Source organism: Bipolaris maydis (genome assembly GCF_028858645.1).
Source record: "Bipolaris maydis strain C4 unplaced genomic scaffold PSV08scaffold_4, whole genome shotgun sequence".
Classification (NCBI taxonomy): domain Eukaryota; kingdom Fungi; phylum Ascomycota; class Dothideomycetes; order Pleosporales; family Pleosporaceae; genus Bipolaris; species Bipolaris maydis.
This window is the reverse complement of record NW_027093860.1, coordinates 2,270,533-2,298,180: the sequence shown is the minus strand read 5'-3', so window position 1 is coordinate 2,298,180 and position 27,648 is coordinate 2,270,533. Positions and strand designations below refer to the sequence as shown.

The following is a 27,648-nucleotide window of genomic DNA, read 5'->3' as shown; positions in this document are numbered from 1 at the left end:
AACTTTAAACTCTTCCCAACGGCCTGGCTAACAGGTGTATATGATGTCAGAGCCATAGTATAGGGCTTGGGAAATACACACGCACAGAATTTGTTTCAAAAGCTTGGGATTTCGTGAAGGAATGCACGGTAGACTTGCAGTCCATGGGTCAGCATCTCATCTGATTCAATCACCTTTCAAAGGCGCTGGGCAGAAGATTTGCATTCCAATATCAAGAACAATCACCATGCCCTTCAAGATGACTATTTTACCTCGACAGAATGACGGTATGCCTAACTCAATGGTGGCGGACTATTGTTAGGTAACATGAGCTTGGCCACTGGGAGGTCACTCCGTTCACCATACTACCCATCTATGCCCATAGGTCATTCGTAATGGCAGCTGCTTCGACTGCCGTTTTAGTTGGACAACCTGCGCCACAAGGCACACAGTCATGCGGCTACGTGTTGACTCTGTAACTCCGCAATCCAAGTGTTTTTTTGGGAGTGTAGAGCGAGTTCTCAAATCGCCTTCTCATCGTACGTTGGCTTTGACGAGTCACCGAATCGAGTATTAAATGCAACCACGTTCATGAGTCTCCTCTGCTGTTTGATTCCTCTTTGACTATGCCGGCGGTGTTCTTTCGCACGTTAGCAGGCCCCTGTTTTGCTAAAGTCTCAATCATCTCCGCAACCGCTAAAGCTTTCTGGCGGTTTGCTTCTTCATCTGCAGGATCGGCGAGGGTATCAAGGCCACCAAAGAGCCAGAGTTCCTGTAAATCACGAATGAGGGTCGAGATGTCCTGAGCGGTCTTGATCTATTCGTGGGTGTTAGCAGAGCATTGTTTGCACTGTTTGCAAGGGTGGCAGCTGTGGACATTGTTTTTTGAGCAAAATCACGCGCACATGACCTACCAATGCAGCGCTTTGTTCTTTGATCAGCAGTTCCTTATGTGCCGAGGTTGAGTAATCCAGCGCAGGCTCATACTCGGTCTTATTTAGTACCGACGAGTATTCAGTGGCTTCGTGCATCTTGACAGTCCGGAGTATAGTAGATAGATAGCCATCACCACCCCAGGGATCATCTCTACGGTTGTCCACGATGGACTTGCACAATGCTTCTGTCTTTGCTGAGGTAGCATCAGCAAGAGCTCGAATCAAGGTATTGGGGGACATGATGACTTGGGCGGCCGGGTTGTGTTGCTACACTAGCCCCGCGTTTGTGCGGGGAAAGGCTGGGGAAACATACCGAGAAGCGCCTCTTTTGTGCGCTCTGACGGGTTCATGGTGGCGTATTGGGACACGAGAGACGTAAGGATGGAGTGCGGAGTATGACAGGAAGGAGCTCCAGTCAGTCACGGTTGCCAAGCTTGTGGCCTTATCGATAGCAGGCCCAGAGGCGGTCTGTGCATTTCGCTGTGGTGAATCTCACCAAGCATTCGGGATTTCCATGGCTCGTGCGGCGGGCAGGGCTGACCATGCAGCTGTGGGGGCGGCTGGATTCGCTTTCGTATCAGCGGCATGTCCTAGTTTCCTACTGTGCTTAACTAAGTCCACAGGGCGCGAGATGGGTGAAATGATCCCAATTGATGGCTTCCTAGATTTGCCATAGTAGCAGTCTTAGTCGCATTCTGGTCAAATCCGGTTGTCGTAATGCACTACTGACTTGTTCCTGGACATGACGTGCTACAGGGTTCCTGATGTGTCGCGAATCTGGGACCGTAGAATTAGCCAGTTTAATCCCCGGCTATAGTGCTCTAGACCAGGTCATAGGGAACATGGCGCTGTGTGTCTGCCAGTAGTCCCGCTCATGTGTTCTCGCCAAAATGGTGGAGAGTTTGACAAATCACTAGCGAGTCAACTCTCAAAGTGTCACACGTACCCATTTGCTGGGCGCATCAAGAGCTCGCGGAAAGGGGATTTTTACCGCTAGGCCAAACGTTGTTGCGGACGTTCAACGGACGTTCCAGCGGGTCGCGCAGTCGGCACCATTTGCTAGTCTGTGTTGTGCGTGCACCGCCGTCAGAGACCCCGAACCAGTTTCCGTTCACACGCCCAGCGCCCAAGGGACTTTTTGTGTGCTTTTTCGCCGGCAGACCATCTGGAAAACGTTTCGGCATTTGGCTCCAACTGCCGATGCTTTAGTTTCAAAGGTGCCCTTTCCAGGCCCAGCTGGAGACGCACTCGGATACTCAGACTTAGCAAGCTGCAGCCGTGCGCACGTTCTCCTTTGCGTGGCTGCCTGGCCTCGCGATGGGCTCGGGAACGCCGTACCCTGACACCAACCTCTAACCTCTTCGAGGCGGCTGTGATGGTGCCTTTGGCTACAATTGGCCCATCGTCGGGCTGGATTTGGCAGCATGCTATTATTGTGGCCGGGTTCGGAAGGCGTCCCGTGTGTGGCTGGTGGCTTGCATGGATCTAGCAAGCCCAGATTCCAGAACAGGGGACACGTACTTACTGATTATGTGCCCTCAGCTGCGCCAATACTCCGAAAGCGCTATCAAGGCTTATGTCGAGAACAACTGTGTTAAGCGAGGCAATGCGGGTTGTGCAATTGCCGACATGTGCATTGTTGCGTGCGTGCTATCTATCCATGTATGTGTGTGTGTGTGTAACTAGTCGTCAGCATTGGCGACAGAAAACGCTCAGTAATCTCGCCTACTGGAACACGTAGGAAAACGCCAAAACTCCCGCGCTATTTATGCCCCCTTGTAGTCGCTCAAATCCAACAGGCTCATGATGCAGAAACCAAATCAGCACCAAAACGAGGCCGAGTATACTGCGCGCCGCTATAACCGTAAAAAAGAAATACTCAAGGAAATATATGATTGTGGCCCGCGCGGCCTTGTATGTACATGGACATAAAAAAACCAAAAACATGGCGCAAGATGGGTAGTCGTTAAACAAAGCAAAGTATTCGTCGTCGCGAAATTGTATGCCACGGGCTGCGGCTCTTGACCCGTTGGGGTTTGGAATTAGAGATGGTTGGTTGTGATGATGAAGGCGAGGGCTGACGTGCGGGTTGTTGTTGCTGTTGGACGTGGCCTGCTTTGTGGGATTCCAGACTGATCACTCGGATCTTTGCGGGCTTGTCGTCATCATCTAGGTCGTTACTGTCGTCGGATTTGGAGGTTTCTGTGTGGCTTGTGAGTAATTTCATAGAGTGGCGGGGATAGGGTGCATACGAGAAGAGGCTGAGGTAGAGGCTCGCCTAGATGTCTGCCTGGATGTTTGGGTCGACGTCTGTTCAGAGGTATGGCATGGAGTTTCCTCGGAGTCTGCAACTGTTAGTCCAACATGACGCGTAGAATTGAGTTTGCCCTACATACCGTCTGCAGATGACACAATCGAAAGCGGGCTTCGCCTCTTCGTCACAGACGACCTGCTACTTGCGGGTTGATATGATCGCGGACGACCGGATGCAGGCGAGTGAAATGCAGGCAACGCAGGCACTGGAGGCACATCTCTTGCAAGGTTCAGCTGTCCGCTATCGATTTCGGCTGACAAGCGGCGTATGACTGCATCGATGGATTGATCTTGCTTGCTTCTCGACTTGAGGCTACGAGCACGGTCGCTATTTGGCGTCACCCCACTCCTGGCGCGCAAGGCTGGGTGGATGAGGTCGGAAGACTGATCGAGTTTGCGTTGAAAAGCTTCAGTCGGGGGTTGTGCAGCAGTCAAGCTCCTTCTTGCAGCTTGGATTCTAGCCTGGACTTCATGGGCGCCGACAGATCTCCGGTGAGCTTTGAGTCCAGCCTGGGCTTGATCGGCGTTGATGGACTTTGAATCGGTTGTCGGTAGAGGGTCGGCTGCTATGGGCTTTGAAAAGTTTGGACAAGGCGCAGAGACTGGTCTGGGTGGCTTTGTGAGGGCGACGGGGGGAAAGGGCTCGGTAGATGTGCTTTGTAGTTGTGTCAAGACGGACAGATTCGACATTATTATTGCTATGGGCAAGATGGTACGGTGCAAGATGGGTGCAGAACCGGAGCAGGCGGGACTGTAAGAGGCAGCTCAAGGGAGCAGGCCGTCTAATCTATAGTGGATAACCATGTCTCAACAGACGGGCGGGTCGCGCTTGGATAGCGTGGTAACTGGGTTTGCGCCCATGCGCCGCTGCTTCTAGCGCTTCAGATACGGCACCGATGCTCAAGGCGCAGGCTGGAGGGCTGAATAGAGTTAGCAAGCGAAGATAACGACCCACGACTGCTTGGCGCCCGGCCAGCACAGCTCAGCTCGCAAATACAAGGGAAATGAATCTGGCCGCACCACCAGCCATGCGAAAACGAATGCGGCAATGGCCGCGGGCGTGTGGCGCCATGCTGCACGCCTGTCCATTGGCTGCCCCCACGCAGCGACGGCCTAATTCTGCACGACGAGGCTTCAGACGGACCAAAAAGAACAGAATTCATAGTATCGTCGTGGTCAGGCTTGCCCTAATCGTCCAGAGGCTGGCGAGATTGAGATGGCGCATGTACGTAGTGGTAGCATGTATGGGGAAGCGTTTGGCTAAAGGCCGGGCTCGCCATGACGCCAGCCGGGGTACTTGGTGGCAATGGCATGCTTTTGGTGACGAGTCGCCGTGTATACTTAGACTGTGCCTCCTGCATGTGTACATGGCTACGTAAGTATGTACTTGGGTGCATGTGTACTAGGTGAAGGGCTTGCCAATACATGGATGCATACGTGCTTTTGCCAGTGCAGCAGGCCAGGCGGCTCCAGCCCGTCGAGGGTGTTTTGGATAATGTCTGATGGGTGATGGCGATGATGGTGCTTTTGCGGCGATATTAGCAGCACTATCGAAATAGATGTGTACGACGTATAATACCTGCATCTCGACTGGGACCGCACGCAGCCTTGCAGCCTTGCGTCCATGCAGAGCGGGCCGCGCAAGTCAATCGCGTGGCTTGGCCAGGGACGTCATGACATTCTCCCAGGGGAATCGGGGGGCGGCGTGGGCGTATTGGATGGTGGTGAGTTGCCATGGCGCGAGAGTGAATGGGCATGAGGAGCGGAGTGAGCGGACCACACCCAGACTGCATCTTTTGGCCGGCAGGGTGCGTGGGCGAGTGGACGCAGCAACGTGACAAGCGACGGGCGGGCGCTGTCCATGCCATGCGCACCAGCATACATGTGCGTGTAGATAGACAGGCCAGGTGCTAGACACAACGAGATGAGCGGGCACTGCGTGGTGTTGATGAGCAGCAGCGCCAAGGGGATTGCGTCAGTGAGACGAGCGCGCATCTGGCCATGGGCGGCGACAGCTGCACTCATTCCACACGCTCGCAGCGCCGGACAGCTGCAAAAGCACCCCCGCAACCCGCCATCGCCTCGTGCCCTCGCCCACGCAGCCATCGCCGCTATCCCCAGGGTTCAGCGTGGTGTTGAGGCTCTGGTGCCGCCACTCGGGTCTAGGCTCTTATCTTAGTGCATGCACTGTGCCCAAGCCCGGCCCTGTGCTCTCCCGCTTCCACTTTGCGACCCACGACGCGCCTGCAAAAGTGTCCGAGGCTGATCACCTTGCCTGTCACGCCGCCATCGCAGACTCCCCGGCTTACTGTTGCGCGCCCACGCTGGCCCATCGTCGAGTGTTCGTCTGTCGCGTCCCCGCCGCCGCGCCGCTGCGCCAGCCAACAAGCACCGCCGAGCCTCCTAACCCGCATCTGCCAGCACCGCATCCACCACAACACCACGCCGCCCCCCCATCTCCCCCCATCGCCGACGCTCCCCCGCCTTCCTGCGCAAGCCATCGCGACAGCGCGCCGTCCCTCCGGAGGGTCCTCTGCCCTAGCCGGAGACTGTCGACACGCCGCCCCCGGCTATGGCAACCGTCGCACCACCACCGGCGAGCGAACGGAAGCGCGTCAAAGTCTACGAGCTCAAGAACAATGACTGGTTCGACAGAGGCACCGGCTTCTGCAAGGGCGTTGTAGCAAATGTACGTCTCCCCACCCTCGCCACAACACTTCCCCGCTGCACGTATAGCCCCATTGCGCCCGCGCCCGCGCTCAGTGTGTCCATGTCCATGCCCACCTTCATGCCCATGCCTGCCACTCACGCATGCTAACTGGCATCACTTGACAGCAGGAGGAAGCAAGGATTGTAGTCCTGTCCGAGGACGACCAGTCGCGACAGCTCCTCGAAACGCGCATCTCTAAGGATGATGGCTATCAGAAACAGCAAGGTATGCGCCAGCCATGCGCTACCCAAACACAAGCCGGCAGCTAATCCGCCACAGATACCCTCATCGTATGGACTGAGCAAAATGGCACCGACATGGCCCTCAGCTTTCAGGAGCCCGAGGGCTGTGCCAGCATATGGTAGGCATCCACTGCCTCGGTCAATTGAGCACCGCGCTGATTCCATACAGGGACTTTGTCAACGAAGTGCAATCGCGATTGCAGGCTTTAGCGCAGGGTACGTTGGGCCCATCCACATAGCTTCAAGCAGGCTAATACTGACCCAGACGATGGTCTCTCAGACGATTTGGACCATATTAGTCCCATACTTCTCCCAAACCCAGACCTCGGCAACCTTCACGAGATTGAAAACCACATGCGCGCCGCAAACTCTACTCCAGGGGGGCGAGAAGCCCTCGCCAAATTCATCCTTGCTCAGGATTACATACCGAAACTGATTCCGCTCGTCGACATGGCCGAAGACCTCGAAAGCGTATCGGATCTCCACCGGCTATGCAGCATCATGAAGATGCTTATCCTACTCAACGACACGGCCATTATCGAATACGTCGTGACAGACCCCGTTGTTCTGGGAGTTGTTGGAGCCCTAGAATGTCAGTTTCGCCACGTACAATCTTGCCTCGATGCTTGCTGACTTCTTGCAGACGACCCGGATTTTCCCTTGCACAAAGCCAACCACCGACAATATCTCGACGACGAATCCAAATTCAAAGAGGTTGTCAAGATTGAAGACGAGAATATCAAGCGGAAAATCCACTACACCTATCGCCTTCAGTATCTCAAAGACGTGGTTCTCGCGCGCATCCTCGACGACCCCACCTTTAGCGTTCTCAACTCCCTCATCTTCTTCCACCAAGTCGACATTGTCCAGCACCTTCAAGCAAACGGCCCCTTTTTGAAAGAACTTTTTGGCATCTTCTCGCCCAAGGAGCAGAATCTCTCGAGAAAAAAGGACGCAGTCTTATTCATCCAGCAGTGCTGTGCCATAGCAAAGAGCTTGCAGGCAAACGTCAGGGCGCAGCTCTATCAAAACTTCATCAGTGGCGGTCTGCTGGAAGTCATACAGTTTGCTCTCAAACACCAAGATGCTTCTGTCCGAGTAGCAGGAACAGACATACTTGTGTCTTTGATCGACCACGATGCTCTCATGGTGCGCAGCTACATTTTCAAGGCCATTCAAGAAAAGACCAAGCCACTTACCGATACCCTGATCGAGTTGCTTCTAATTGAGGTGGACTTGGGGGTCAAGGCACAGATGGCAGATGCGATTAAGATTCTGCTGGACCCCAATGCCAACTCGGCGTCGATAGAAGCGCTTGGGCGAACTAATAGCGACTTCCTTGCTAAAATGAGGGGTCAACTTCCATCCATACCGCAAACTGACTCTTTTATTCAAAACTTCTACGACGAGTCCGCACGGAAACTCTTCCAGCCTCTCAAAGATCTCGAAGGCCGCGAGTCGAGTAAGTTGAATTCTTGGCCCTTGTAAGTGAAGATGGCTAACGTTGTTCAGTGGAAGATCTATCAATGCAAGAAGTGTCATTATACGCCCACCTTGTCGAAGTTCTTTGTTTCTTCATCCGTCAACATTCTTTCCGCAGCAAATACTTCATTCTATCCGAAGGCCTTGCAATGCGGGTAGCTCAACTAATGGCCTGTCCGGAGAAGCATTTGAAACTCAGTAAGTATCTTCCATAATGTTTCCATTTTATTTACTGACTTTTCCCAGCTGCGCTCAAGTACTTCCGCACTGTTCTCGGTTTCCACGACGAAACACATAACCGCCAAATCATCCAACACCACCTTTTCGAGCCCATCTTGCAGATCTTGTTTGATACAATGCCTCGCGACAATCTCCTCAACTCGGCATGCCTGGAGCTGTTTGAATTCATCAGGCGCGAGAATATCAAGATGATTGTTCAGCATCTGGTCGAGACGTACCGGGATAAATTACAGGCTGTGACCTATGTTGACACATTCCAAAATCTGATCCTCAAATACGACCAGAACCATGAGCCAGTCACTACTCAGGAGCTTGATAATTCATTTACAAGCGTGGACAGTGACACACCTGCGCGACACCCAGCAAATGTCAATGGTGGCAAGTGGGGTCAAGGCTTGAAGGACGTGGATGCGGACGAAGAGGCATACTTCAACACATCGGACGATGAGGATGAGCAACTTGCCACCACTGGCAAACTCGCCCTCAATGGAGCATCGCCGGTGCGCCCCCTCGTTAATTACCCGGATGACGACGCAGACGATGCCGACATGGATGATCTCGCTACCGGGCTGCCAGCCTCTGTGCACAAGATTTCGGCAGAGACGCAAACCCCAGAAACCACTCCATCACCAAACTCTGCTTCTGCGGGATCGCCGCCGGAACGTATATCCGAAAAGCGGCGTAGAGAAGAGGATGAGGAGGATGAGCTTCTTGCAAGCATCTCCACATCTGCAGGTCCAAAGCGTCGTGCTTCAACGTCCAGCAACGCAAGCTCAGGAAGCCTGCGGAACTTGCGCCGGAAGTCACCCAATGTCAATGCCGGCAAGGATGGTGGTGGAACACCAAAGAAGATCTCGTTGTCCATTCCACTAAAAAGTAGTGGTGAGGGAGGCGCGGGCGAATAGTATCGCACGACCCCGCTCTCAGATAAAGATGAGCTGCAAGAGAGAAAGAAAGGCTTCTCGTTTCTGCAGCGCGATGCGCTTTAAACAATCCTAAAAAGATACCCATTTGGAAACTCGAGGAGACAGATGACGTTGTATGAAATGGGTGCGTACGGGATTTTTTGGCTTCTTCTTGCAAATGTGTTTCAATAGGGTAGCGGCATTGCGAATGGTGTAATTATCTAGGCGTTCAGTATCGTCGCCCTCCCCGGCGAACGAGACAGGTTGGGACTGTGGCATGATGGGATGATGCAGCGCTGTGTGTCGGGCCTATCACCGTGCGTTTGGGTGTTTGGGTTTTCTGTGCATGATCAAGGGCATCATCCGGCCTGTGTATTTTATATCTCGTAGCCTTCGTTCGGGAATGCCAACTCGTCATCGAAGTCATTTCATGTTCTTCTATGGTTCTGTTTCTGTCTAGATGGTAGTATGTTTGGCAGGTAGGACTGATGTTGAAAGTCACGTTCCTTCGCGTCACTTAGCGCGTATGGCCCCGCATGCCTTTCACATCCATATGACGAGCCACGTCCACGTCTTCCGCTTACTTTTCGTCTCGACGCTATATTCAATTGTCTCTGATATTCTAGGGTCGTATCGGTTCTAGAAGACGCCACGCAATGTCTAACGAGCATCCTTTCATCAATCTGGATACATCGACTACACCAAAGAAAAATTTAGCCATCCAGGAACAAGACGCATCATCTTCCATGCCACCTAAACCTCCAACACTCACTTTGATACTTGCTGCCACGCCAAACCTCGGCATAGGAAAGGACAGGGTCTTGCCATGGCCTCAACTTAAAAAGGAAATGGGCTTCTTCGCACGAGTGACGAAGCGTACATCGCCCTCTACCCTAGCGGAAGGGCGCAAGAAAATAAATGCTGTACTCATGGGTCGTAAGACATGGGAAAGCATACCGCCCAAATTCCGGCCTCTCAAGGATCGCCTCAACATAGTCATCACCTCGAAGCCAGAAGAATTTGCAAGCAAGCTAGACAAGAAGACAGAAGTTGAAGGCCCACTTGTGTGCTCAGGTATCCTCGACGCCATTGCTCAGCTTGAGCGCGAGGACAAGAGCAACTTACCATCTACGGACCTCGACATTGATAGAATCTTTGTTATTGGTGGGGCTAGCATATACCGAACGGCGCTTGAACTTCCACAGACGAAGCGTGTGTTGCTTACTAAGATCGAGAAGGAGTTTGAGTGCGATACTTTCTTTCCTATTAATTTGGATGAGACGACAATATGGAGGAATGCGAATAGGGGTGAGATTCAAGAGTTTACGGGTGAGAATGTTGAGGACGGTGGGATTGAGGAGCAGGGGGTCAGGTTTCACTTTTGCATGTATGAGCGAGAATAGACTGGTGAAAGTGAAAGGAGTTAGGACTCAGTCCGCAATCAACGAGGCACTTGTTGCGATTGCGTGTAAAGAAGAGAAGGTGCGAAGTTGCTAGTCGGTAATCGGCCTCTGCTTCACTTTACCAAACAAACATTGAAAAAATCGTCCATTTACCCAACCCTACATCCTCCACGATCTCTATCCACCCTGTTCCTTCCTGCTTCTCACAATCGACATGGCTCAGGATTATTCTCCCGCGCGATCTGTGTGGATTGATCTATGGCAAGAAAGTACGTCTATACGCTTTTCCTCGCAGTTTGCAACTAACCAGCCTTGTCACAGAGCCTGCCTTGTACATCACACTGCAGTCTACTGCAATCATCAACAATGCCCTTCTCTCTCTACTCCTTATCGCCATTTTCTCTGTAATCTACGACGCGTTTCGCTTCTGGATCAGCCGACGAACCCGCCAGACATGCCATTACCAGGTCGTTGATGGTACAGTTGGGGATCCAGCAACTAAACTCCTAGACAAACTTGTTCGCGACACCAGTGGCTCCCCTATGATTGTCGCTGCCAAAGCCACATTCCATTCTACACCCTTCGTCTGTGTGCAGTACATGACTTCGCAGAGCATCGTACATGTAGCACGGTGGATAGCGTCTACTTCCATGACGAATAAGAATATGAAGCGACGGTGTAGCCGCTTGCTCGACAGGGGGGTTGAATGCTCTGCTGTACTTCACTACCACACTCCGCTAAACATTGTAGCCGCCGTCATTCTTCTATGTATCATTCGGGGCTTTCAGCTACACGTCAAGTCGTCCAAGTGTCGGGCCCAAGACACCAACTACAGTCCAGGCTTTTTGAAGCTTCTTTCCACGTGTCGATGTATTGCGCAGAGGATCCTCGCTTTGCAAATCGCTGTTATTCATATGTACACTCCTGTTTTGAGGGAGACGCCATGGAGGTACATGAAACTGCTAGTTGTTCAGGCGTCTGCTTCATGGGCCATCTTTGTTACAGGGAATTTGATCTGTTTGCTTGCTGCACTACCCGTAAGTACAATTTCCTGGGTGAGCAGTATCCCAGGTGGAATGAAATCTGACGAGCGACAGGATTTCCAAGGCACTATGGAGGTACTAGAAGAGTCAGGAATCACAGGTAGTCGAGGATGAGAAGATGGGGTCATCTGTCGTGAAAGCTTGACACATAGATCATACTATATAACAGCTCCACGTGCCGTTCGAGAAGAGAATAAGCCTGATGGGTCAAGCAGGGTAGAGAATTAGCTTAGTTCGAATGAATACATGTATGACATACCAAAGAGAACAAGTCCGGATTTATATGTTCTAATTTCATCACGTTATCGACCCCATGTTCGGATCCGGTCAGCAAAGCTTTCGTCATAGAGCCGAGGAATCACGATATGCACCCGCAGTAAATGCCGAGTCTTGTCTGAACTCGATTTAATCCTAAACGTCGCCATCTTTCTTGTTCGTTTTTTCTACTCAAATCACCGACTATTCACCTACACCAACCACTTCCTTCTACGAGACATCCTTGAACACCCTGAACAAATCGTTTCCTTACAACAAAGCGATTTGATGACGTAAGGAAATTGTTTGGTGACACAAAATCTTGCAACCCTCGACTCTCCTTGGCCGCCTGAATTCGCGATGGGAACACTTTCTGTCAGACGGGCACGGCGTACACACCCTACTCGACCAGCCACATAGCACACGACACTGTGAACAACGCGTAATCCCAACCATGCTGACTACTGTACTACAATCTTTGTTTCTGCAGCATAGCTGTATCGTAGCAATCGGCAAGAATGTTGCACCGAACGCATGATGGAAGCCTTGCTGTTTAGCATGGAGTCGGAGGAAACCAGCGCCCGCAGCCCCGCTGAAACTGGTCCGCGTAACACGACTACTGAACAGGTGGAAGCTTCCCCCCCCCCTTTCTCTCCCAAGGCTACCACATTCCACCGATTTCTATATCGATCCAGCGCCTTCAAAAAAACAATTAAAAGAGACATATAAGAAGGGCCGAATTGGTTACCCAACATTGATTGTCCACGACTTTTTTTTTCTCCTTACAAGATTTGGAAAGGGCAACCCCACTACGTAACGAACAGACGAACGTAAAGAAACACACCAACAACAACAACAACGAACATCATGGCCATTATCCAGGTTCCAGACGAGTACGGGTACGTATTCATCATTCAATTGCACCCTCCCCCTCCTTTTGTGTCCCCCCCACCTCTCCCACAGAACAACAAGCACATCAACCCTCGCCTCTCGCATAGCTAACCCTCCCTCCCTTTCTAGCTACGTCCTCGGTGCCGCCGTCTCCACCTTCTTCATCGGCATCTGGCTCGGCGCGCGCGTAGGCTCCTTCCGCAAAGCAGCCAAGATCCCGTACCCCTTCGAATACGCGTCGTACGAACAAGTCCAGACGGCCGCTCCGGCCTCCAAATCCGCCATGCTCGCCTTCAACGCCGCTCAGCGCGCTCACCAAAACTTTGGCGAGAGCCATCCTACCGCCCTCGCCGCTATGCTCATTTCGGGTCTGAGATTCCCATCGGCGACGGCCGCGCTCGGCCTCACGTGGAGTGTTAATCGTATCTTTTATTCGGTGGGATATACGAGGAGTGCCGAGCAGGGCGGTACGGGCAGGTATTATGGTGCTGCGGGTATTATAGCCCACTATGTTTTGGTGCTCATGAGTACCAAGGCGGCGTATGATTTGATCATGGCGTAGATGCTGCAGAAGAGGCGTCTTTTTCAGGCTAGGGATAGTTATACATAGAGTATACCACTATTGGTTTTTTTCTTCCTTGATGATGAATACATCTGCCATCATGAAAGTTGATATTGCAAAAAAAAAGGACTCATTTCATTTTTGGAGACATTATTGTTGCATAAGGAGAATGGCCAATTTGCATTTTGCGCACGAGGAGAATTAGATACAGCACTTATGACTCTGATCACTTATCCTGTTCAACAGCCGATTTGAGACGAGTAGATTCGGTTATATATTTTTTTCATTTTCTTTTCTAAAGAGATTCGTAATCATGTAATTCGTGAGGCATACAAATTCGTCAAGAAAAGTTTTTGGCAGTCTCATCAAACACCGTTTGCAGTAACGGCGCGAACAGCAACACCCTCGATGCGCTTCTTATAAGTCGCCATCTGATGCTTGAGCAAATCTCCATATACAACTTTCCTCAGCATCTCATCGTCCACCGTCACGGCTTCGACGTCGTCCTCGCTCCTGGTCCCTACTCTCTGCCGTAATACGACGAGTCGGCCGGCAGGCGACAAGGTACAGGGCGGGATTGGCCAAGCGGGCAGCGAAGAAGACGAAGATGATTGGGTGTTGTTTGTTTCCAACGAGGTTTTCGATCCCCGTGAGAGCCGTGCGGCAAAGCCGTGTTTGGATCTGGATTTTGGCGGGGATGAAGAATGTGAGCGCGAGACATTGGTTCTGGACGACGACGCCGTTGCAGAGCCAGAACTTGAGGCCGTGGTGGGTGCAGGACTGGCATACAGCTTGAGCAGGCTTCGGAGTACGCTCTTATCAGCTCTCGGTATAGGGTCACCTTCGTTGATGAAGCTGTAGAAAAGACTCTTTCGGTGCCGCTTGTCTTCGGGCTTCTTGAGCGGCCGCAGACTGACTGGCGGTGCACCAAAAGTGATGCAGTGCACCCGCTTGAAGAAGCTGGTGAGGTAGCTGAGTTCAGACTCAACTTTGGTGCTCATCATGTGCGCGTATAGCAACGCGGCGACCGCTCCGCCTGCGGAGTGGCCGGTGATGAGCAGACTACAATTAGAGCGCGCAGGATTTTCTTGTAGCAAGACCTTGAGCCGCTCTGCGACTGGCTTGATCATCTTTTTTGCGACATAGAGGAAGCCTGCATGGCACAAATTTCCCGGGTCATCGAGAAACTTGGCCGGACTACTTGGCGCAGAATTGTAGTTGACAGCCCAGTCCATGAATGTCTGACTTCCGCGAATAGCAAACACGATCGTGTTCAGCTCTTCGACGGGTATAGATTTTAGGACCATGGCTTTGGTGCCGCTACGCCAGTCGGCAGGGATGTGTGTTTCCATTTCAGAACTCTTCTTGGTACCTGGAGGTAGGTACGCCTTTTCAGAGTACGTTGCCGCCAAGCACAACAGGGGATACGTCGGGAGATACACTTTAAAAGGGGGCAAATGAGGTGGCAGGCGTGAGTTGGAGTAGAGCCATACTTTTGAGAAATGGTTCGATCCTTTGTCACTACCAGGCTTGGGAGAAACCTCTTCGCGACCATGACGTCTAACTCCGCCAAGCGGCGGGCTCGTTTTCACGGGCTCCTCATAGTCCATCTGGTCACCAAACTCCATCATCAAATCTTGCTCTTTACCACTGAACTGTTCGTCATCGATGCTAGTAATAACAGAGTCGAACTTTGAGGTAATGACGTCGTATAACGCTGCGCCACGGCACAAAGTCTGCATGCTCTTGGTGGCGACAGCAGCCGTGGGCCGCTCGATGCAGTTGGTAGTCAGCTTGTTCATCCCCTTTCCAGCTGTGTCACGCAGATTGGTAAAAGACCTCGTAGCCATGCGGTCAAGACTATCCCATTGCTGCTGGAAAGGGCCCTGACCGCGTGACTCAGGAGGTGGTGGGGAAGCAAAGCGGATGGTGGATTGGCTGGCATAAGGCTGAACAGGCTGTGGTGGAGGAGACCAATACCGCGGCACATCTTGAGGATAAGCTCCAGGCATCTGACCGTAATCTGAGCGCTCAGGTGGGCTCGCAGAATAGCTGTGGTATAATGGCGGTGATGTGACAGTAGATTGGGAATAGGAGCGCTGGTGTGGTATAAACTGGGGCTGGCTGTAAGGGGTAGCCTGGACCGGTGGTGCATGGTCTTGCAAATACATGTCTGGCACAGGAGGCGAAACATGTGGCTTCTTGGACGAGGAGCGCGTCCTCGAAACCCTGGATGACGAATGCGAATGCTTCCTTCTGCTCCTGCGCTCCGGGTCGGTCGCGTGGGCCATGGTGTCGGCGTGGTGGGAAGAGTTATTATGGTGTAGATCTGGCAAAGATGATTGGCGAGGCGCCGCTATCGCGTGCAAGCGTTGGTGTTCTTTCAGCGCGATTCACGTCGTCTGCCGGATCGCGACGTATGCCAAGGCCTAGTCATAGCCGCTCCGTGCTTCTTTGACGTTAGACGATCCAGGCATCCATGGCGGGTGTCTGTGTTTGTTCTTTGACAGTGAAACGAGTGTAAGGGGATCGGGGGGGTTACTGGGACAAACAAAGGCCGAGTCACAGACGGGGCGGCGGGGAGAGAAGGCTCTGGAGTCTGAATGGGCGAGGCCGGATGTTAAGGGCGGGTGGATGCAGGTCCAAGCAGCAAGCCGCGGCACCGCCTGGCGCTAAGCCCTTTACGGCCACGCCCACCCTCTCGCCTGTGATTGGCCGGTTGAGTCTTGCGCTGCACAGACCACGCCATGCAGCTGGCACTGCATTGTATCCACTCCACTCTCTGCACTCCTCAAGAGCCGGACGACACGTCGCACCAAGTCCGAGGCCGACAGTATGCTTTGGTCGTAGCGTCACTGTCGGTGAGAGCTTCGCCTTGTTGATTTGCCTTGTGTTCCTGGCGGGAAGCCCTCCCCGTGGCCCTGATCAACGGCCGACCTACCAAACGAGCAATCCCCCACCGGCGTGGCCTACACCGCATGCGCGACATGCGGTGATATCATCACATGACGATCCAACAGAGATCGAGGCCTTTTTTTCTTCAAGCCCACCGGCATAGAAGGTGCTAGACACGGTGTCAAGTCTCAGTTTCTGCTCCCTATCTACCATGGCCACCAATCAAGCCTGCATGCTCCTCCGCCGTGCCCAGTAGGTCACTCTGCTCGTCCTCTTCATCCTCTTGTCTCTGCTCTCCCAGCCCCCCTCTACCATCGTCTTCACGCTCTTCCTCCATGCCTTCCATGACGTACCAGACATCCTTCTTGGTAAGCAACCCCTTGAGTGTGCCTCGATCAGTGAACAAGACATACCGCAACCCTAGCTTCTGGAACATGGATACCGTAAGCTGAAAGCTGGCTTTGGCATTAAGCGTCATGGGTGTTTGGTCCATCCACGGCCGGAGATCGAGGGAAGTCGTGGGGTCGGAGAGGGGCTGGTGGGCAAAGTACGCTTCCGTTTCAGGCGCTAGGTTCCGAGGAGGCGTCAGGGCAGTCTGGAGCGCGTATTGTAGCTCAGTTCTTGATATGTACCCCAGCAAAAGGGCATCACGGCTATTGTCAATCACGGGAAACCCACGGAACCGATGTTGAGACAAAAGGTCACGCAGCGATCCAATGGTGTGTCCGGTCGCTGTTATAGCCGTCAGGTCTTCGGTGCGTGTCATGACATGGCTTGCGCTGACATCTGGAATCGAGCTGCCGTTGTCGTCGCGATTATCGAGGAAAGGGTACCCTTTAAAGTGTATCCAGGACTCATAGATGCCCCGTGGGGAGATGGCGTCACCAATCCATTTACTGATCATGACTGCAATCATAATGGGTAGAACATACGTGAGAGCCCCGGTTAGCTCAAACATGATGACCACAATCGAAACTGTCATGCGTGTGGTACCCGCAAGCGCTGATGCTGCTCCAATAATAGCGTACGTGCCTGGGGTCACGCAAGGTACATCAGGTTCGCAGGAGCTGAAGAAGAAGAGGGACGGCCAAGCAGCCTGGACCACTTGCATGGATAGTCCCACTGCACGACCAAAGAGACCGCCGATAGCCATGGAAGGAAGGATGATACCCGCTGGAATCTGTAGACCGAATGTGAAGCCTGCTAGTATGATGCCCAATCCCGAAGACACCAGTAACAAAGCAATTACTCCAGTGTTTGCTTTACCAGATTTGCAGAGGCCCAGGGTATCTTCGCTGAGATCAGCACATTCAGCGAAAAGAATATGCACTAGTTCGGATGCTTGGGCGCGCATGAACTTGATAGGAAAGTTGATCAGGGCCGTCACAAATGCCACAATGACAACTTCCCTCACAGGGCCTTTGAGGTATTGTCTGTTCTTTCGCCACTCAGCAACGCCCATGTTAAGCTTGATGAACAAGCCTCCAAAAAGACCACCCAAGATTCCGAGAAAGACAAAGGGCAAGAGTTCAAAGTCATGCCATCCACTATGATAAGTGACCTGATATAAGACAAGCTTGCCGGTGCGGAAGGGGTTGCATGCTTGTAGGGTGACGGCTGCTACCATGGCGCATACGAAACTGCTCCACATGGTCTTGTCTGGAAAGTAGTACGACAGCTGCTCAAGGCTGAAGAGTACACCGCCTATAGGTGCACCAAAGGCTACTGAAATACCTGCTGCAGCCGCAGCCGAGAGTACCTCTCGTTTCCGTGCTACTCGAATCAATGGATTGTTACAAACAACGAGCGTGAAATACTGACCTTCGTTGCCGTTTACGCTACTAAACAGCTTCATGAAGAGGTTCGCCGAGCAGCACGCTACGTGTACCAAAGGACCTTCCTTGCCCAGCCACAGACCTGATGCGACTGCAAGACACTGGCCAAGTTAGCCAACGATCTAGAAGATGTTTCTTGCGAGGCTACTTACCAAGCCAATTGTCTTTGTGACTAGCGTCCAGCCGCCTAGGAAATGCCGGATAACGAACCCACCAAGAACAGTTTTGATTTCCGGTATACCGCTATGTTTGGCATAAGGAGAAAATTCGCGAACTAGAAAGCTGGCGCACGCCGCGAATAGCACCTAATGGCTGTTAGTGTTCTCGTTCTTCCAATACAATTCATCGTTGGACACTCACCGAGTAGAGAATAAATAAGACATAATCGACAACGTATCTTCCACCAGCACTTCCAATGCCCATAGCCGAGCCCCACGAATCCCAATCGTGACAGGCCTGTGCTTCGTTGATTCCCCAGCAACAGAAGCTCTTGTTCAGGTAGAATCTCCCGTCTCCATCCACATTGTGACAATATCCCGTCTTGAGATCCGCAAGCCAATCGCTCGCAATGTCAATGAAAGCGGCGATGCCTCCGCTTAGTACACCTGCGGCGACCAAGATGATCCAGACCTGACTTGCATCTGCAAGCTGCTTCATGTGCCCCAGGATGCCGCTGGTGCCTGTGTAGAGGTACCTCAACCGCTGGCGTTCCTTTGCATATTCAAAGATCCAGTCGATGGCGGTAAGATCGTCGTAGCCCACCCTTCGACCCGGCCCCTCAACGTGCCAATCTAACCCGCTTGCATCTTTGGCATCTTGAGTGCGTTCGCCGGCGCCACCTGGTGCTTCGAGATAGTTCAAATCAAGTTCGTTTGAAGGAGTTGTACGATGAGATCGTGGCGAGGGCGATGCGCGACTGCTGGAGGGCGTAAGCGGCGAGGGGAAATAGCGTGAGAAGCCAAAGGAAGAAGCGGATGCCTTTGGCTTGCGTTTGAATGAAAGTCTGGGCGATGCAATTCAGTATCGTGAGCGGAGGGATGTTGGCAGAGGTGCGTACTGCTCAGGTAAATCGGGATCTAGTGGATCGTCCGCCAACAGCGCCTCCTCGTCGCTGCGGTCATCTTCAACGGCTGGCTGCTTCCCGTTGGATGCGCGGCTCGACGAGGTGTTGACGTGTCCGATTGGGGACCTACTGTGCGAAGAGCTGGACATGCCCTCGACATATGCTTGTTTGAAAGCCAGGGCGCATCGCTCAAGCAATCATTATGTGGAGAGATGTACGGTACAGTAATCGTGGTATCTGCGACGTAGGGCTGAGTCGTGATGGGACAGGTGCAGCGAATCAGGTGTGGTCTGTGCACCATGGCTCAGAATCATGGTCAATATGTACGAAGTAGCACATCGTCTTTGACAGCCATTTCATGACTAGACATGAAGATACTCATAGGCTCAATCTCGCTCGAAATTCATTGATATGAACTGGAATCTTTCAGACCCCTTTCTATCTATATCTGAACCGTTTATCAATTACTCCTGGTTAAAGTCTACAACTGCCCTTCCGGCAATCTCGCCACGCTTTAGCTTTTGTACTGCTTCATTGAACTGGCTCAAAGGATATACTGTATAGATGGGTTTCAGTAGCCCTCGGCTGGCAAACTCGAGTGTCTTGTCCACATCTGCCATGTTGCTTACGAGTGTGCCTGTTATGGTCTGCTTTTTCATGCACATATGGGTCGGGTCGACGTCGACGTGCTGAGTACCGGCCGGTGGTAGCCCGATGCACATGACCTTGCCACCAATACGGTTACCGAGATACGATATCGAAGAGGGATAGCTTTGGACAGCGGTGACAAAGACGCCATGTGCACCAATGCCGTCGCAGAGTCGCACTACTTCGTCTGCAACGTTTTCCACCTTTCTGAAATCGATGAAATGTTCTGCACCGCCAACTTCCAGGCACAGCTTCTTCTTTTCCTCTCCAGTATCAATGGCTACAGCTCGCAGACCCATCGCCTTAGCTAGTTGTAAACCCTGCAACCCGACACCCCCGCCGGCGCCGGGGAAAATTGCCCATTGTCCTGGCCGCAGCTGGGATTCTTTAATGGAGGTGTACATTGTCGAAGCAGAGCACATGATAGGCCCTGCTATGTAGTCGTTTACTCCATCTGGGATCAGCGTCGTGTATCTCTCGGGTGAGACTATGTACTGTTTGTATGACCCGTCGACCATTAAGCCGGTCATGACAGCCTTTGAACAGTAGCACTCATTGCCGTTGCGGCAGAGCTCGCATACACCACAAGTGTCTTGGACTGGCTGTGACATGTCAGAACTGACGATTATGTAGATAAATACGGTTGCTGCGACACCTGGGTCTGCTCACCTTGTAGCCAGCTCGCATGCCAGGCTTCAAATTCTTGACATGATCGCCAACCTTTACGATGACGCCTGCGCCTTCGTGTCCACTGCATCTAACACCCATGTCTGACATTTTGGGCATGTCCCAATCGTTAGCCATGACATGGAGATCTGAATGGCAGATGCCGGTGGCGTTGAGCTTAATGAGAACATCGGTAGGTCCTGTTGGATGGTGTGAGCATTGGTGCCCAGAATGCAATGCGCGCTTTTGAAAACCTACCAATCTCTGGGACTGGAACATCCTGTACTTCTACATAAAAGTCTGGACCTTCGTTGACCACGACGCCTCCTTTGCAAGTTTTTGGAATCTCAAACGGTTGGACTTTGTCTTGGGCCATGTTGAGTGAAATGTGGGGTAGTCGGTAAAACTGCTTTAACGATTGGGGTTATCACAGAAGAAGAAGACGGATGAAGTGACTGGAAAACAGGAAGCACGGCAGTATGTACATGCTAGATAGTAGTTGCATTTACGTGAACACCTCGGTGTATCTTTACCCCACCTCAAGAAGGGAGCTCTATAGCTTCTCCAACATCTGCCGGACAAAGTGGAAACGGGCCTATTCGTGCAAACAAACCGGTGAAACGCAGATGAACCATTCGAGTCAAGGGTGCGAGGCCACTGATGAGTGATGTGCATAGACAGCTTTGAAGCAGGCGGCTTGTCTGTCAGCATCGACTTGTACCATTTGGGAGCGGCAATTCTGCGTGTGCCTAGCTTCCCCATGTCGAGGGCCCCTGCTGAGAGGCGATGCGGGGCAATGTATGTGGGGTTGGCATGGCACTCAAACACCATGTAAGCTGACAGTGTTGCAAGCATGTCCTAGATGGAGGGAACGCCTGTCTTCTTGCCACATCTTTACACAGCAGTGCAGCAGAGAGGGCGGGGGGGGGCGTGGAATTGCTGGAGTGGCCCACGGAAGAGAGAAGATTCATGGTGAGCAAAAGTAGCACAGTATGTCTGGAGAAGAAGACTGGCCACCGCACCAGTCTTTAAGTTGGCGCATATCATTTCCTAGCCGCTGGCTAAATGTTATGTTCTTTGCTTGAAGCAAGCAGTGTAGTGCAGAGAGAGGGATTTGGATGGCTTCACACAGGCGGAATTGGGCGAGCGGATCGTGGAGACATGTTGGTGCATGGAGTCGTGGCAGCTAGTAAATGGCGTCGAAGCATCTAGCAATGTGTGGTGGGCGCAAGCATGCTTGGACATACTACTAGTACATACTACGTGTGCAGGCGTGGCGATTGCAAGATACAGCCTAGGCTCGTTAGGACAGCAGGTGATGTGTGTCGATCTGGAGTGCGTATGCTTACTCAAAGCAGCTGTCTGGACTGTGCAGCACATGGAGCCGTCGGTTTCCGCCACCAGAGTCTTGCGTAGTGTAGTGTACACGGCCGTGCCTCGGTGCATACATGCCCATCACGTGACTTCGCGTTGGCCAATCGCACGGGTCGAATTTCACATGAGCCCACGATCGTGATGCGGAACCGGTTCCGGTCGCCAAAGCGGGGTCTTCCAGTCCATATGCCTCTCACCTGACAATCTCGTGCAATTGACTGCCTACACCAGCCAGAGTGCGTGCACCTCAACTCGGAAGGGTGCAGCGAAACCTCGTGCAAGAAAAAAAAGAAGCAATCGCAGACAAAGTACATAGGCTGCCGGCATGCAATGTCGTCAGCCGTCTGTTGTTGGCCATTGGGGGCACAGGGAATCGTGTATGCAGTGGGGTGACTGGCCGTCATGCTAGGCAAAATCGAGCTATCTTACGCGGACCCACTGGCCTGGCGACTTGGAGGGGAGAGGGCATGGAGGGGAGCAGCGGCCAGTGGCCAGAACAGGTGCTTATGAATGCCCCGCTGCTCGCCGCCTATATACTTAGGCGCTGCTCCCACTACACTGCTCTCCAGCCTGTGTTTGATCCATTCACTCTCACAGCACACGACCCAATCATTCATCATGTCCAAAGGCGAGTGTCCTGTCAAGAAGGTGCCCAACGTCGCCGGCGCCGGCACAAGAAACGCGGACTGGTGGCCAAACGAGCTCAGGGTAAACATCCTGCGCCAGCACGACCCCAGACAGAACCCTCTTGGCCCCGACTTCAACTACGCTGAAGAGTTCAAGAAGCTCGACTACGATGCCTTGAAGAAGGACCTCACGGCCTTGATGACCGACTCGCAGGACTGGTGGCCTGCCGACTTTGGCCACTATGGAGGCTTTTTGTACGTTTAGCCCTTTGCCCTTGTCCCTCAGTCTCGTCTTCTAACCCTGCGAATAGCGTCCGTCTGGCATGGCACGCTGCTGGAACATACCGTGTCACTGACGGCCGTGGTGGCGGCGGTGATGGACAGCAGCGCTTTGCTCCCCTCAACGCCTGGCCCGACAACGTCTCCCTCGACAAGGCCCGCCGCCTGCTCTGGCCCATCAAGCAGAAGTACGGAAACAAGATCTCATGGGCCGATCTTCTGCTTCTCGTCGGAAACGTTGCCATTGAGTCCATGGGATGCCCAACCTTTGGTTTCGCTGGTGGCCGCTCAGACACCTTCCAGTCGGACGAGTCTGTCTACTGGGGCGGCGAGACCGAGTGGCTCGGCAGCGACGTCCGTTATGCCGACGGCGCAAAGGGTATCAAGGGCGAGGGTATCATGGATGGTGACCAGCACAAGAACGACGCCAAGAGTACCCACACATCGAGAAATCTTGAGCAGCCACTGGCTGCCTCACACATGGGTCTCATCTATGTGAACCCAGAGGGTAGGTTTCCTCTTAGAATACACATCTCTACTTGTTACTGACTCATCCAGGTCCCGAGGGTGTACCCGACCCCGTTGCCGCTGGCCACGACATCCGCACAACCTTTGGCCGTATGGCTATGAATGACGAGGAAACCGCTGCTCTCATTGTTGGTGGCCACACATTCGGAAAGACACACGGTGCCGCCCCCAGCGAAAACACTGGCCCAGACCCCAACTCGGAAGACCTTGCAACCCAAGGTCTCGGTTGGGTGAACAAGCACGGCCGTGGCAACGGTCCAGATACCATCACCAGTGGTCTCGAGGTCACATGGACTAGCACACCCGTCAAGTGGAGTAACAAGTACCTGGAGTACCTCTACAAGTTTGAATGGGAGCTGGAGAAGAGCCCTGCTGGTGCCAACCAATGGGTTGCTAAGACAGATGAGGAGCTTATTCCAGACGCCTTCGACCCCAACAAGAAGCACAAGCCCAGGATGCTTACCACTGACTTGTCGATGCGCATGGACCCTGCCTACGAGAAGATCACCCGCCGCTGGCTAGACCACCCTGAGGAACTGCACGACGCTTTTACTCGTGCCTGGTTCAAGCTTCTTCACCGTGACATGGGTCCCCGCTCCAGATGGATCGGCCCAGAGATTCCCAAGGAGATTCTCCTCTGGGAGGACCCTGTTCCTGAGCCAGAGGGTGAGATCATTGGCGAGTCTGAGATCCAGACTTTGAAGAAGCAGGTCCTCGACGCCGGCATTGAGCCTGCCAAGCTCATCCGCACTGCTTGGGCTTCTGCAGCTTCTTTCCGTGGTAGCGACAAGCGTGGTGGCGCCAATGGTGCTCGTATCCGCCTCGCTCCCCAGAAGGACTGGGAGGTAAACAACCCCAAGGAGTTGGCTGAGGTTCTCAAGGCTCTTGAGGGTATTCAGTCCAAGTTCAACAGCGGCAGCAGCAAGAAGGTCTCTCTGGCCGACTTGATTGTCCTTGCTGGTACCGCCGCCGTTGAGAAGGCTGCCGGTGTGCCTGTTCCCTTTGCGCCGGGCCGCACCGACGCTTCCCAGGAGCAGACTGACGTGCAGTCTTTCGAGCACCTTGAGCCCGTCACAGATGGTTTCCGCAACTACGGAAAGGGCACCGAGCGTGTCCGCACCGAGCAGCTCGATGTTGACAAGGCCCACCTTCTCCGGCTTACTGCCCCTGAGATGGTTGTCCTCACTGGTGGTATGCGTGCGCTGAATGCCAACTGGGACGGCTCCTCTCACGGCATCTTTACCCAGCGCCCGGGCCAGCTCACCAACGACTTCTTTGTCAACTTGCTCGATAACAACCTTGAATGGAAGGCAACCGACGCTAGCAAGGAGCTATACGAGGGTTTCGACCGCAAGACTGGCCAGAAGAAGTGGACGGGCACACGTCACGACCTTGTCTTTGGTCACCACCCTGAACTCCGTGCCATTGCCGAGACGTACGCATCATCGGACAACGCGAACAAGTTTGTCAAGGACTTTGTTGCTGGATGGGAGAAGGTTATGAACAACGACCGCTATGACATCAAGAACAAGTCGGTGAGTACACCATTGAGCGGGGCAAGCCGGCCTCGTTTGTAAAAAAGAAAAGAAAAGAAGAAAGAAGAAACCAAAGCAGCAGAAAGAGAAGGAAGACGAAAAGAAGAAAAGAATAAATGGCAAACGAGGCTGCGCCTGTAACGTTTGTTCCCTGTACACTTGCTTTCCTTGTGGGTTTAACATTTGAAACAACATGGGCACACTCTGGGTTGCTTAGTTTGTCCACTCGCTGACGATTCCTCCATAGACTTGAGTCTTTCCGGCAGTTTCTTTTTTCACAAAAGGACCAGGGGAGATTCTTCGATACCTAGATAGCGTTGCTTTAGGAACAGGCAGATAGCATATACGCCTTTTATGAAATGAGATATGAATACGATGAGCATCTTTGCCTCTACGAAACAGAGAGAGAGAGACTGTGTTTGCCAGTTGTTATCATTTCGTATCGTTACGTAGCTGTGAATCTGACAAAAGCTCCTTGCGGGATCCTGGCTGAAAGCAAAAAAAAAAAGCTTTGTAGTAGTGAACAACAAAAGGAGCAAGAGAAGAGTAATAACGTGCAAAGTGCCCTAGTACGCCGAAGCGCTTGACTTGATTACCAAGCATAAGATTCATTAGCCGTGGTCATTCATTGTACGTCCGTCATGTATCATGCACTATTCTAATATGCCATTCGCTCATCCGAAGAATCAAACACAACATTGATATGAGAGAGAGAGAGAAACAAAAAAAAAGGGGAGGGGAGGGGGGGGGGTGAATAAGGTCATTAGGGCTTTGCAGACATGTAGTAGTATGCCGCAAGGGCTCCACCAATGACCAGGGCCGATGCACTAGAAATGGAAACCATGTTAGCAAAATCTATCATGATAGAAAATGATGGGCCCAGCAAGGGGAAGAGGGCGTGGATGGAAGGACTTGATCACAAGCCACGTGCACAAGAAACAAGATGCTGGCTTACCTGGCTCGTTTCCGATCGCCAAACAAGAGCTTGAGCGGGCTGCCACTGTGCTTCTCGGGCTGGTGTAGAGACGCCAAAGATGGTACCGTGTTTTCCACCTTGTCTTTGGAAGTCGTCGTATCCTTGGCGGCAGTTCCTGGTGCGTCTGTGTCCTGTGAGGGTTCTTCGGCAAGACCTTTACGCTGTCGAAGCTCCGAGTCTGTATTGGGGACCGGGTGGAGTGCTTCAGTTGTAGCATTGAGATCAGACATGGGCGGAGATGCTGTGGCCTTGGTAGGCAAGGAGATGGCATCACGCAGGGTATTGGTAGATTTTGACCCGTCCTGGGCACCGTCATGTCCGTTGATGCTTTTAGCTTGGCCAATCGGTTCTTTTGCATGGTCTGACGAGTCTTCGTCTTTGGCCTGCATGATGTCTCCCAATTGCTTACTTGCGTTGATGATAGGCGTGGCGTTGGGATCACGGGCGAATCCAGATGGTGGGTTGGATACACGAAGATGGTTTTTACCAATGTAGATGGGCGAAGGCAAACTGTCAAGGTCGTGAGTGTCGTGCTGATCATCCTCCTCATCGCTGTCGTCCGCTTCAGGAACAGATGCCAAGGATGTATATGATTTGACTGGTACCAGATCAACCGATGAACATGCTTGCGAGAAGACTGATGGTTGTGGTGAGCAAGGGTGCTCGTGCGTGGCCTCATCTTCGGGGAGTTCAGCCCCTATCGAGGCTACGCGCTGCAAAATCAGATCACGGTTGGTGGGAAAGCGCTCCAACGACGGATCATTCAAGTCTTCATCCTCAGCATCCGATCGAGGCAATCGATGAGGCAGACTGCTGTTTTTCCGCGTCTTGAAGAAGTCATATCGGCCAGGCCCACCAAAGAGATTTTGTGCGCCTTCCGTTTCGTAGCTAAAAGCCGACTGCTTTTCCGTCGGGAATGGTGCATAGTCTTGTGAAGAGACTGAGCCAGCATGATCAGCGGTTTCCGCTTCCCGCTCGTGGGGCAGGAGAGGCGCGTCGCCATCATCTCCCTCAGGGTAGTTGCCAGATTCGCCGTGATTACTGTGAGGCCTGTCAAGACGTGATCCTTGTCCTCCGAGATGATGGTTCTTGGCTACAATCTCGTCTCCCTTGTACGCAGAGGATTTGCCTTCATGCTCCAGTAATGGAAATCGGTCTAGCTCATCTCCTCCATCAGAGTCGGTCGTAACAGCGGCGTCGTCTGGTAGGTTGGACTCGTGGGGCAAGGGCGGGACTTGATTAGCATGATGATTTCCAGTCTCTGATTCATGGCCAAACAGCGGTACATTTGCAAGCCCGTTGCTCTCCTGGCCTACACTAGTCTCGTGGCTAAGCAAGGGTACCAAGTTCAACTCGTCGCCCTCATCCAATTCGGACGGCGTGTCCATGGCATCTCCAGAACTAGTGTGATCTGCTGACGAAGGCGTAGACTCTTCGTCAATCGTGTCCATGGAGGGTGGCAAGGGCGACGGGTCGGCCTGGGAAGATTCATGGTGCAACAATGGCGCTGCTTGCTCATCGCCTGTGCCAGGCCCAACGTGGTGTTGAGGTACAGCTTCGACTTTGTCAGGCAATGCATCGGTAGCTTTCGTGTCATGCGCAGTCTGTTGGGCAGCGGTAGCGTCTTCAGTAGCGTCCTCGGCAGACGTGGGCTGGGCGTCCACCTTATCGACGACTACGATGGGCGCATGAGGCGGTTCCAGCACGCCAGGCTCGGTCGACGAATCCACCTTGGCTGTTTGTTTAGCATCACGCTCCAGGTCAGGCGGGGGGATGGGCAGTTGGTCCTGGTCCATGGTGCTGTCTTTGCGGCTGTCGAGCCGCTTCAAGGCAGGCTCATGAGAGGGCGGTGCAGGCGCATCGCTTGACGTGGTTGCTTGCGTAGGCGTACTGTCTGGCGCTGAGCTTTGGGAAGGCTCAGGAGCAGCAGGCTCGACGTGGATAACGTTGTTGCGAATGCCTTGGTCGTCGGTAGCTGCTGTGTGTCAGCGGGGCAGCCGGGGGAGCTCGCTTTCCGCCATACCCGTTTGCTTTGACTCGTCCAGGATCCAGTGGTCTTGACCAAGACGGACCTTGTACTGGTAGCTCCCCTGGTCGACATTGGAAAATGTCTTTGTGAAGACGGGATCACCCGAGGCGGTCGTGTTGTCGGCCACGTCCATCTCAAGCGGGGTCCAGCCGCTGAGGGAAGAGGTGACATAGACGGGGGGACGGACGCCCGGCTGGGAGAAGGTGATGGTCGCGTGGGTGGCCATGGCGACCT

General features: G+C 52.9%; 9 protein-coding genes across 9 annotated transcripts; 5 read left to right on the top strand and 4 right to left on the bottom strand.

Moving 5' to 3' along the window:
- Positions 1–93: 93 nt before the first annotated feature.
- PSV08DRAFT_400620 (uncharacterized protein) lies at positions 94–1,314 on the bottom strand. Its single transcript, XM_014217994.2, has 3 exons — positions 1,228–1,314; positions 894–1,108; positions 94–796 (listed from the first exon to the last, which is right to left on the bottom strand). Exons 1-3 carry the CDS (start codon positions 1,262–1,264, stop codon positions 569–571), a joined length of 480 nt encoding a protein of 159 aa, XP_014073469.1. The 5' UTR covers positions 1,265–1,314; the 3' UTR covers positions 94–568.
- Positions 1,315–2,507: 1,193 nt separating this feature from the next.
- On the bottom strand, positions 2,508–4,242 carry PSV08DRAFT_360852 (uncharacterized protein). Its single transcript, XM_066093001.1, has 3 exons — positions 3,311–4,242; positions 3,167–3,259; positions 2,508–3,116 (listed from the first exon to the last, which is right to left on the bottom strand). The coding sequence occupies exons 1-3, from the start codon at positions 3,915–3,917 to the stop codon at positions 2,881–2,883; spliced, it is 936 nt and encodes a 311-aa protein (XP_065949472.1). The 5' UTR covers positions 3,918–4,242; the 3' UTR covers positions 2,508–2,880.
- A 1,225-nt stretch (positions 4,243–5,467) lies between these two features.
- Positions 5,468–9,232, top strand: PSV08DRAFT_199186 (component of IIS longevity pathway SMK-1-domain-containing protein). The gene is made up of 8 exons (XM_014218034.1): positions 5,468–5,916; positions 6,063–6,162; positions 6,217–6,298; positions 6,349–6,395; positions 6,460–6,771; positions 6,823–7,641; positions 7,692–7,859; positions 7,908–9,232. Exons 1-8 carry the CDS (start codon positions 5,800–5,802, stop codon positions 8,804–8,806), a joined length of 2,544 nt encoding a protein of 847 aa, XP_014073509.1. The 5' UTR covers positions 5,468–5,799; the 3' UTR covers positions 8,807–9,232.
- A 145-nt stretch (positions 9,233–9,377) lies between these two features.
- On the top strand, positions 9,378–10,364 carry PSV08DRAFT_284328 (dihydrofolate reductase-like domain-containing protein). Its single transcript, XM_014217980.2, has one exon. It carries the CDS (start codon positions 9,463–9,465, stop codon positions 10,207–10,209), a length of 747 nt encoding a protein of 248 aa, XP_014073455.1. The 5' UTR covers positions 9,378–9,462; the 3' UTR covers positions 10,210–10,364.
- Positions 10,365–10,423: 59 nt separating this feature from the next.
- On the top strand, positions 10,424–11,395 carry PSV08DRAFT_219918 (uncharacterized protein; the record flags this gene model as incomplete). Its single annotated transcript, XM_014218035.1, has 3 exons — positions 10,424–10,478; positions 10,531–11,246; positions 11,307–11,395. 3 exons carry the CDS (start codon positions 10,424–10,426, stop codon positions 11,364–11,366), a joined length of 831 nt encoding a protein of 276 aa, XP_014073510.1. The 3' UTR covers positions 11,367–11,395.
- Positions 11,396–12,278: 883 nt separating this feature from the next.
- PSV08DRAFT_408659 (uncharacterized protein) lies at positions 12,279–13,182 on the top strand. Its single transcript, XM_014217981.2, has 2 exons — positions 12,279–12,406; positions 12,528–13,182. Exons 1-2 carry the CDS (start codon positions 12,375–12,377, stop codon positions 12,958–12,960), a joined length of 465 nt encoding a protein of 154 aa, XP_014073456.1. The 5' UTR covers positions 12,279–12,374; the 3' UTR covers positions 12,961–13,182.
- Positions 13,183–13,325: 143 nt separating this feature from the next.
- On the bottom strand, positions 13,326–20,443 carry PSV08DRAFT_369818 (chloride channel protein 3; the record flags this gene model as incomplete). The annotated part of the gene is made up of 9 exons (XM_066093165.1): positions 13,326–15,289; positions 16,066–17,628; positions 17,677–17,791; positions 17,843–17,995; positions 18,051–18,693; positions 18,748–18,905; positions 19,311–19,888; positions 20,091–20,267; positions 20,326–20,443. 9 exons carry the CDS (start codon positions 20,441–20,443, stop codon positions 13,326–13,328), a joined length of 5,469 nt encoding a protein of 1,822 aa, XP_065949471.1.
- A 1,545-nt stretch (positions 20,444–21,988) lies between these two features.
- Positions 21,989–24,610, top strand: PSV08DRAFT_34962 (heme peroxidase). The gene is made up of 3 exons (XM_014217989.2): positions 21,989–22,322; positions 22,379–22,854; positions 22,905–24,610. Exons 1-3 carry the CDS (start codon positions 22,060–22,062, stop codon positions 24,449–24,451), a joined length of 2,286 nt encoding a protein of 761 aa, XP_014073464.1. The 5' UTR covers positions 21,989–22,059; the 3' UTR covers positions 24,452–24,610.
- Positions 24,611–24,828: 218 nt separating this feature from the next.
- Positions 24,829–27,640, bottom strand: PSV08DRAFT_219902 (uncharacterized protein; the record flags this gene model as incomplete). Its single annotated transcript, XM_014218037.2, has 3 exons — positions 24,829–25,236; positions 25,365–27,360; positions 27,409–27,640. 3 exons carry the CDS (start codon positions 27,638–27,640, stop codon positions 25,173–25,175), a joined length of 2,292 nt encoding a protein of 763 aa, XP_014073512.1. The 3' UTR covers positions 24,829–25,172.
- Between the last annotated feature and the right edge of the window lie 8 nt (positions 27,641–27,648).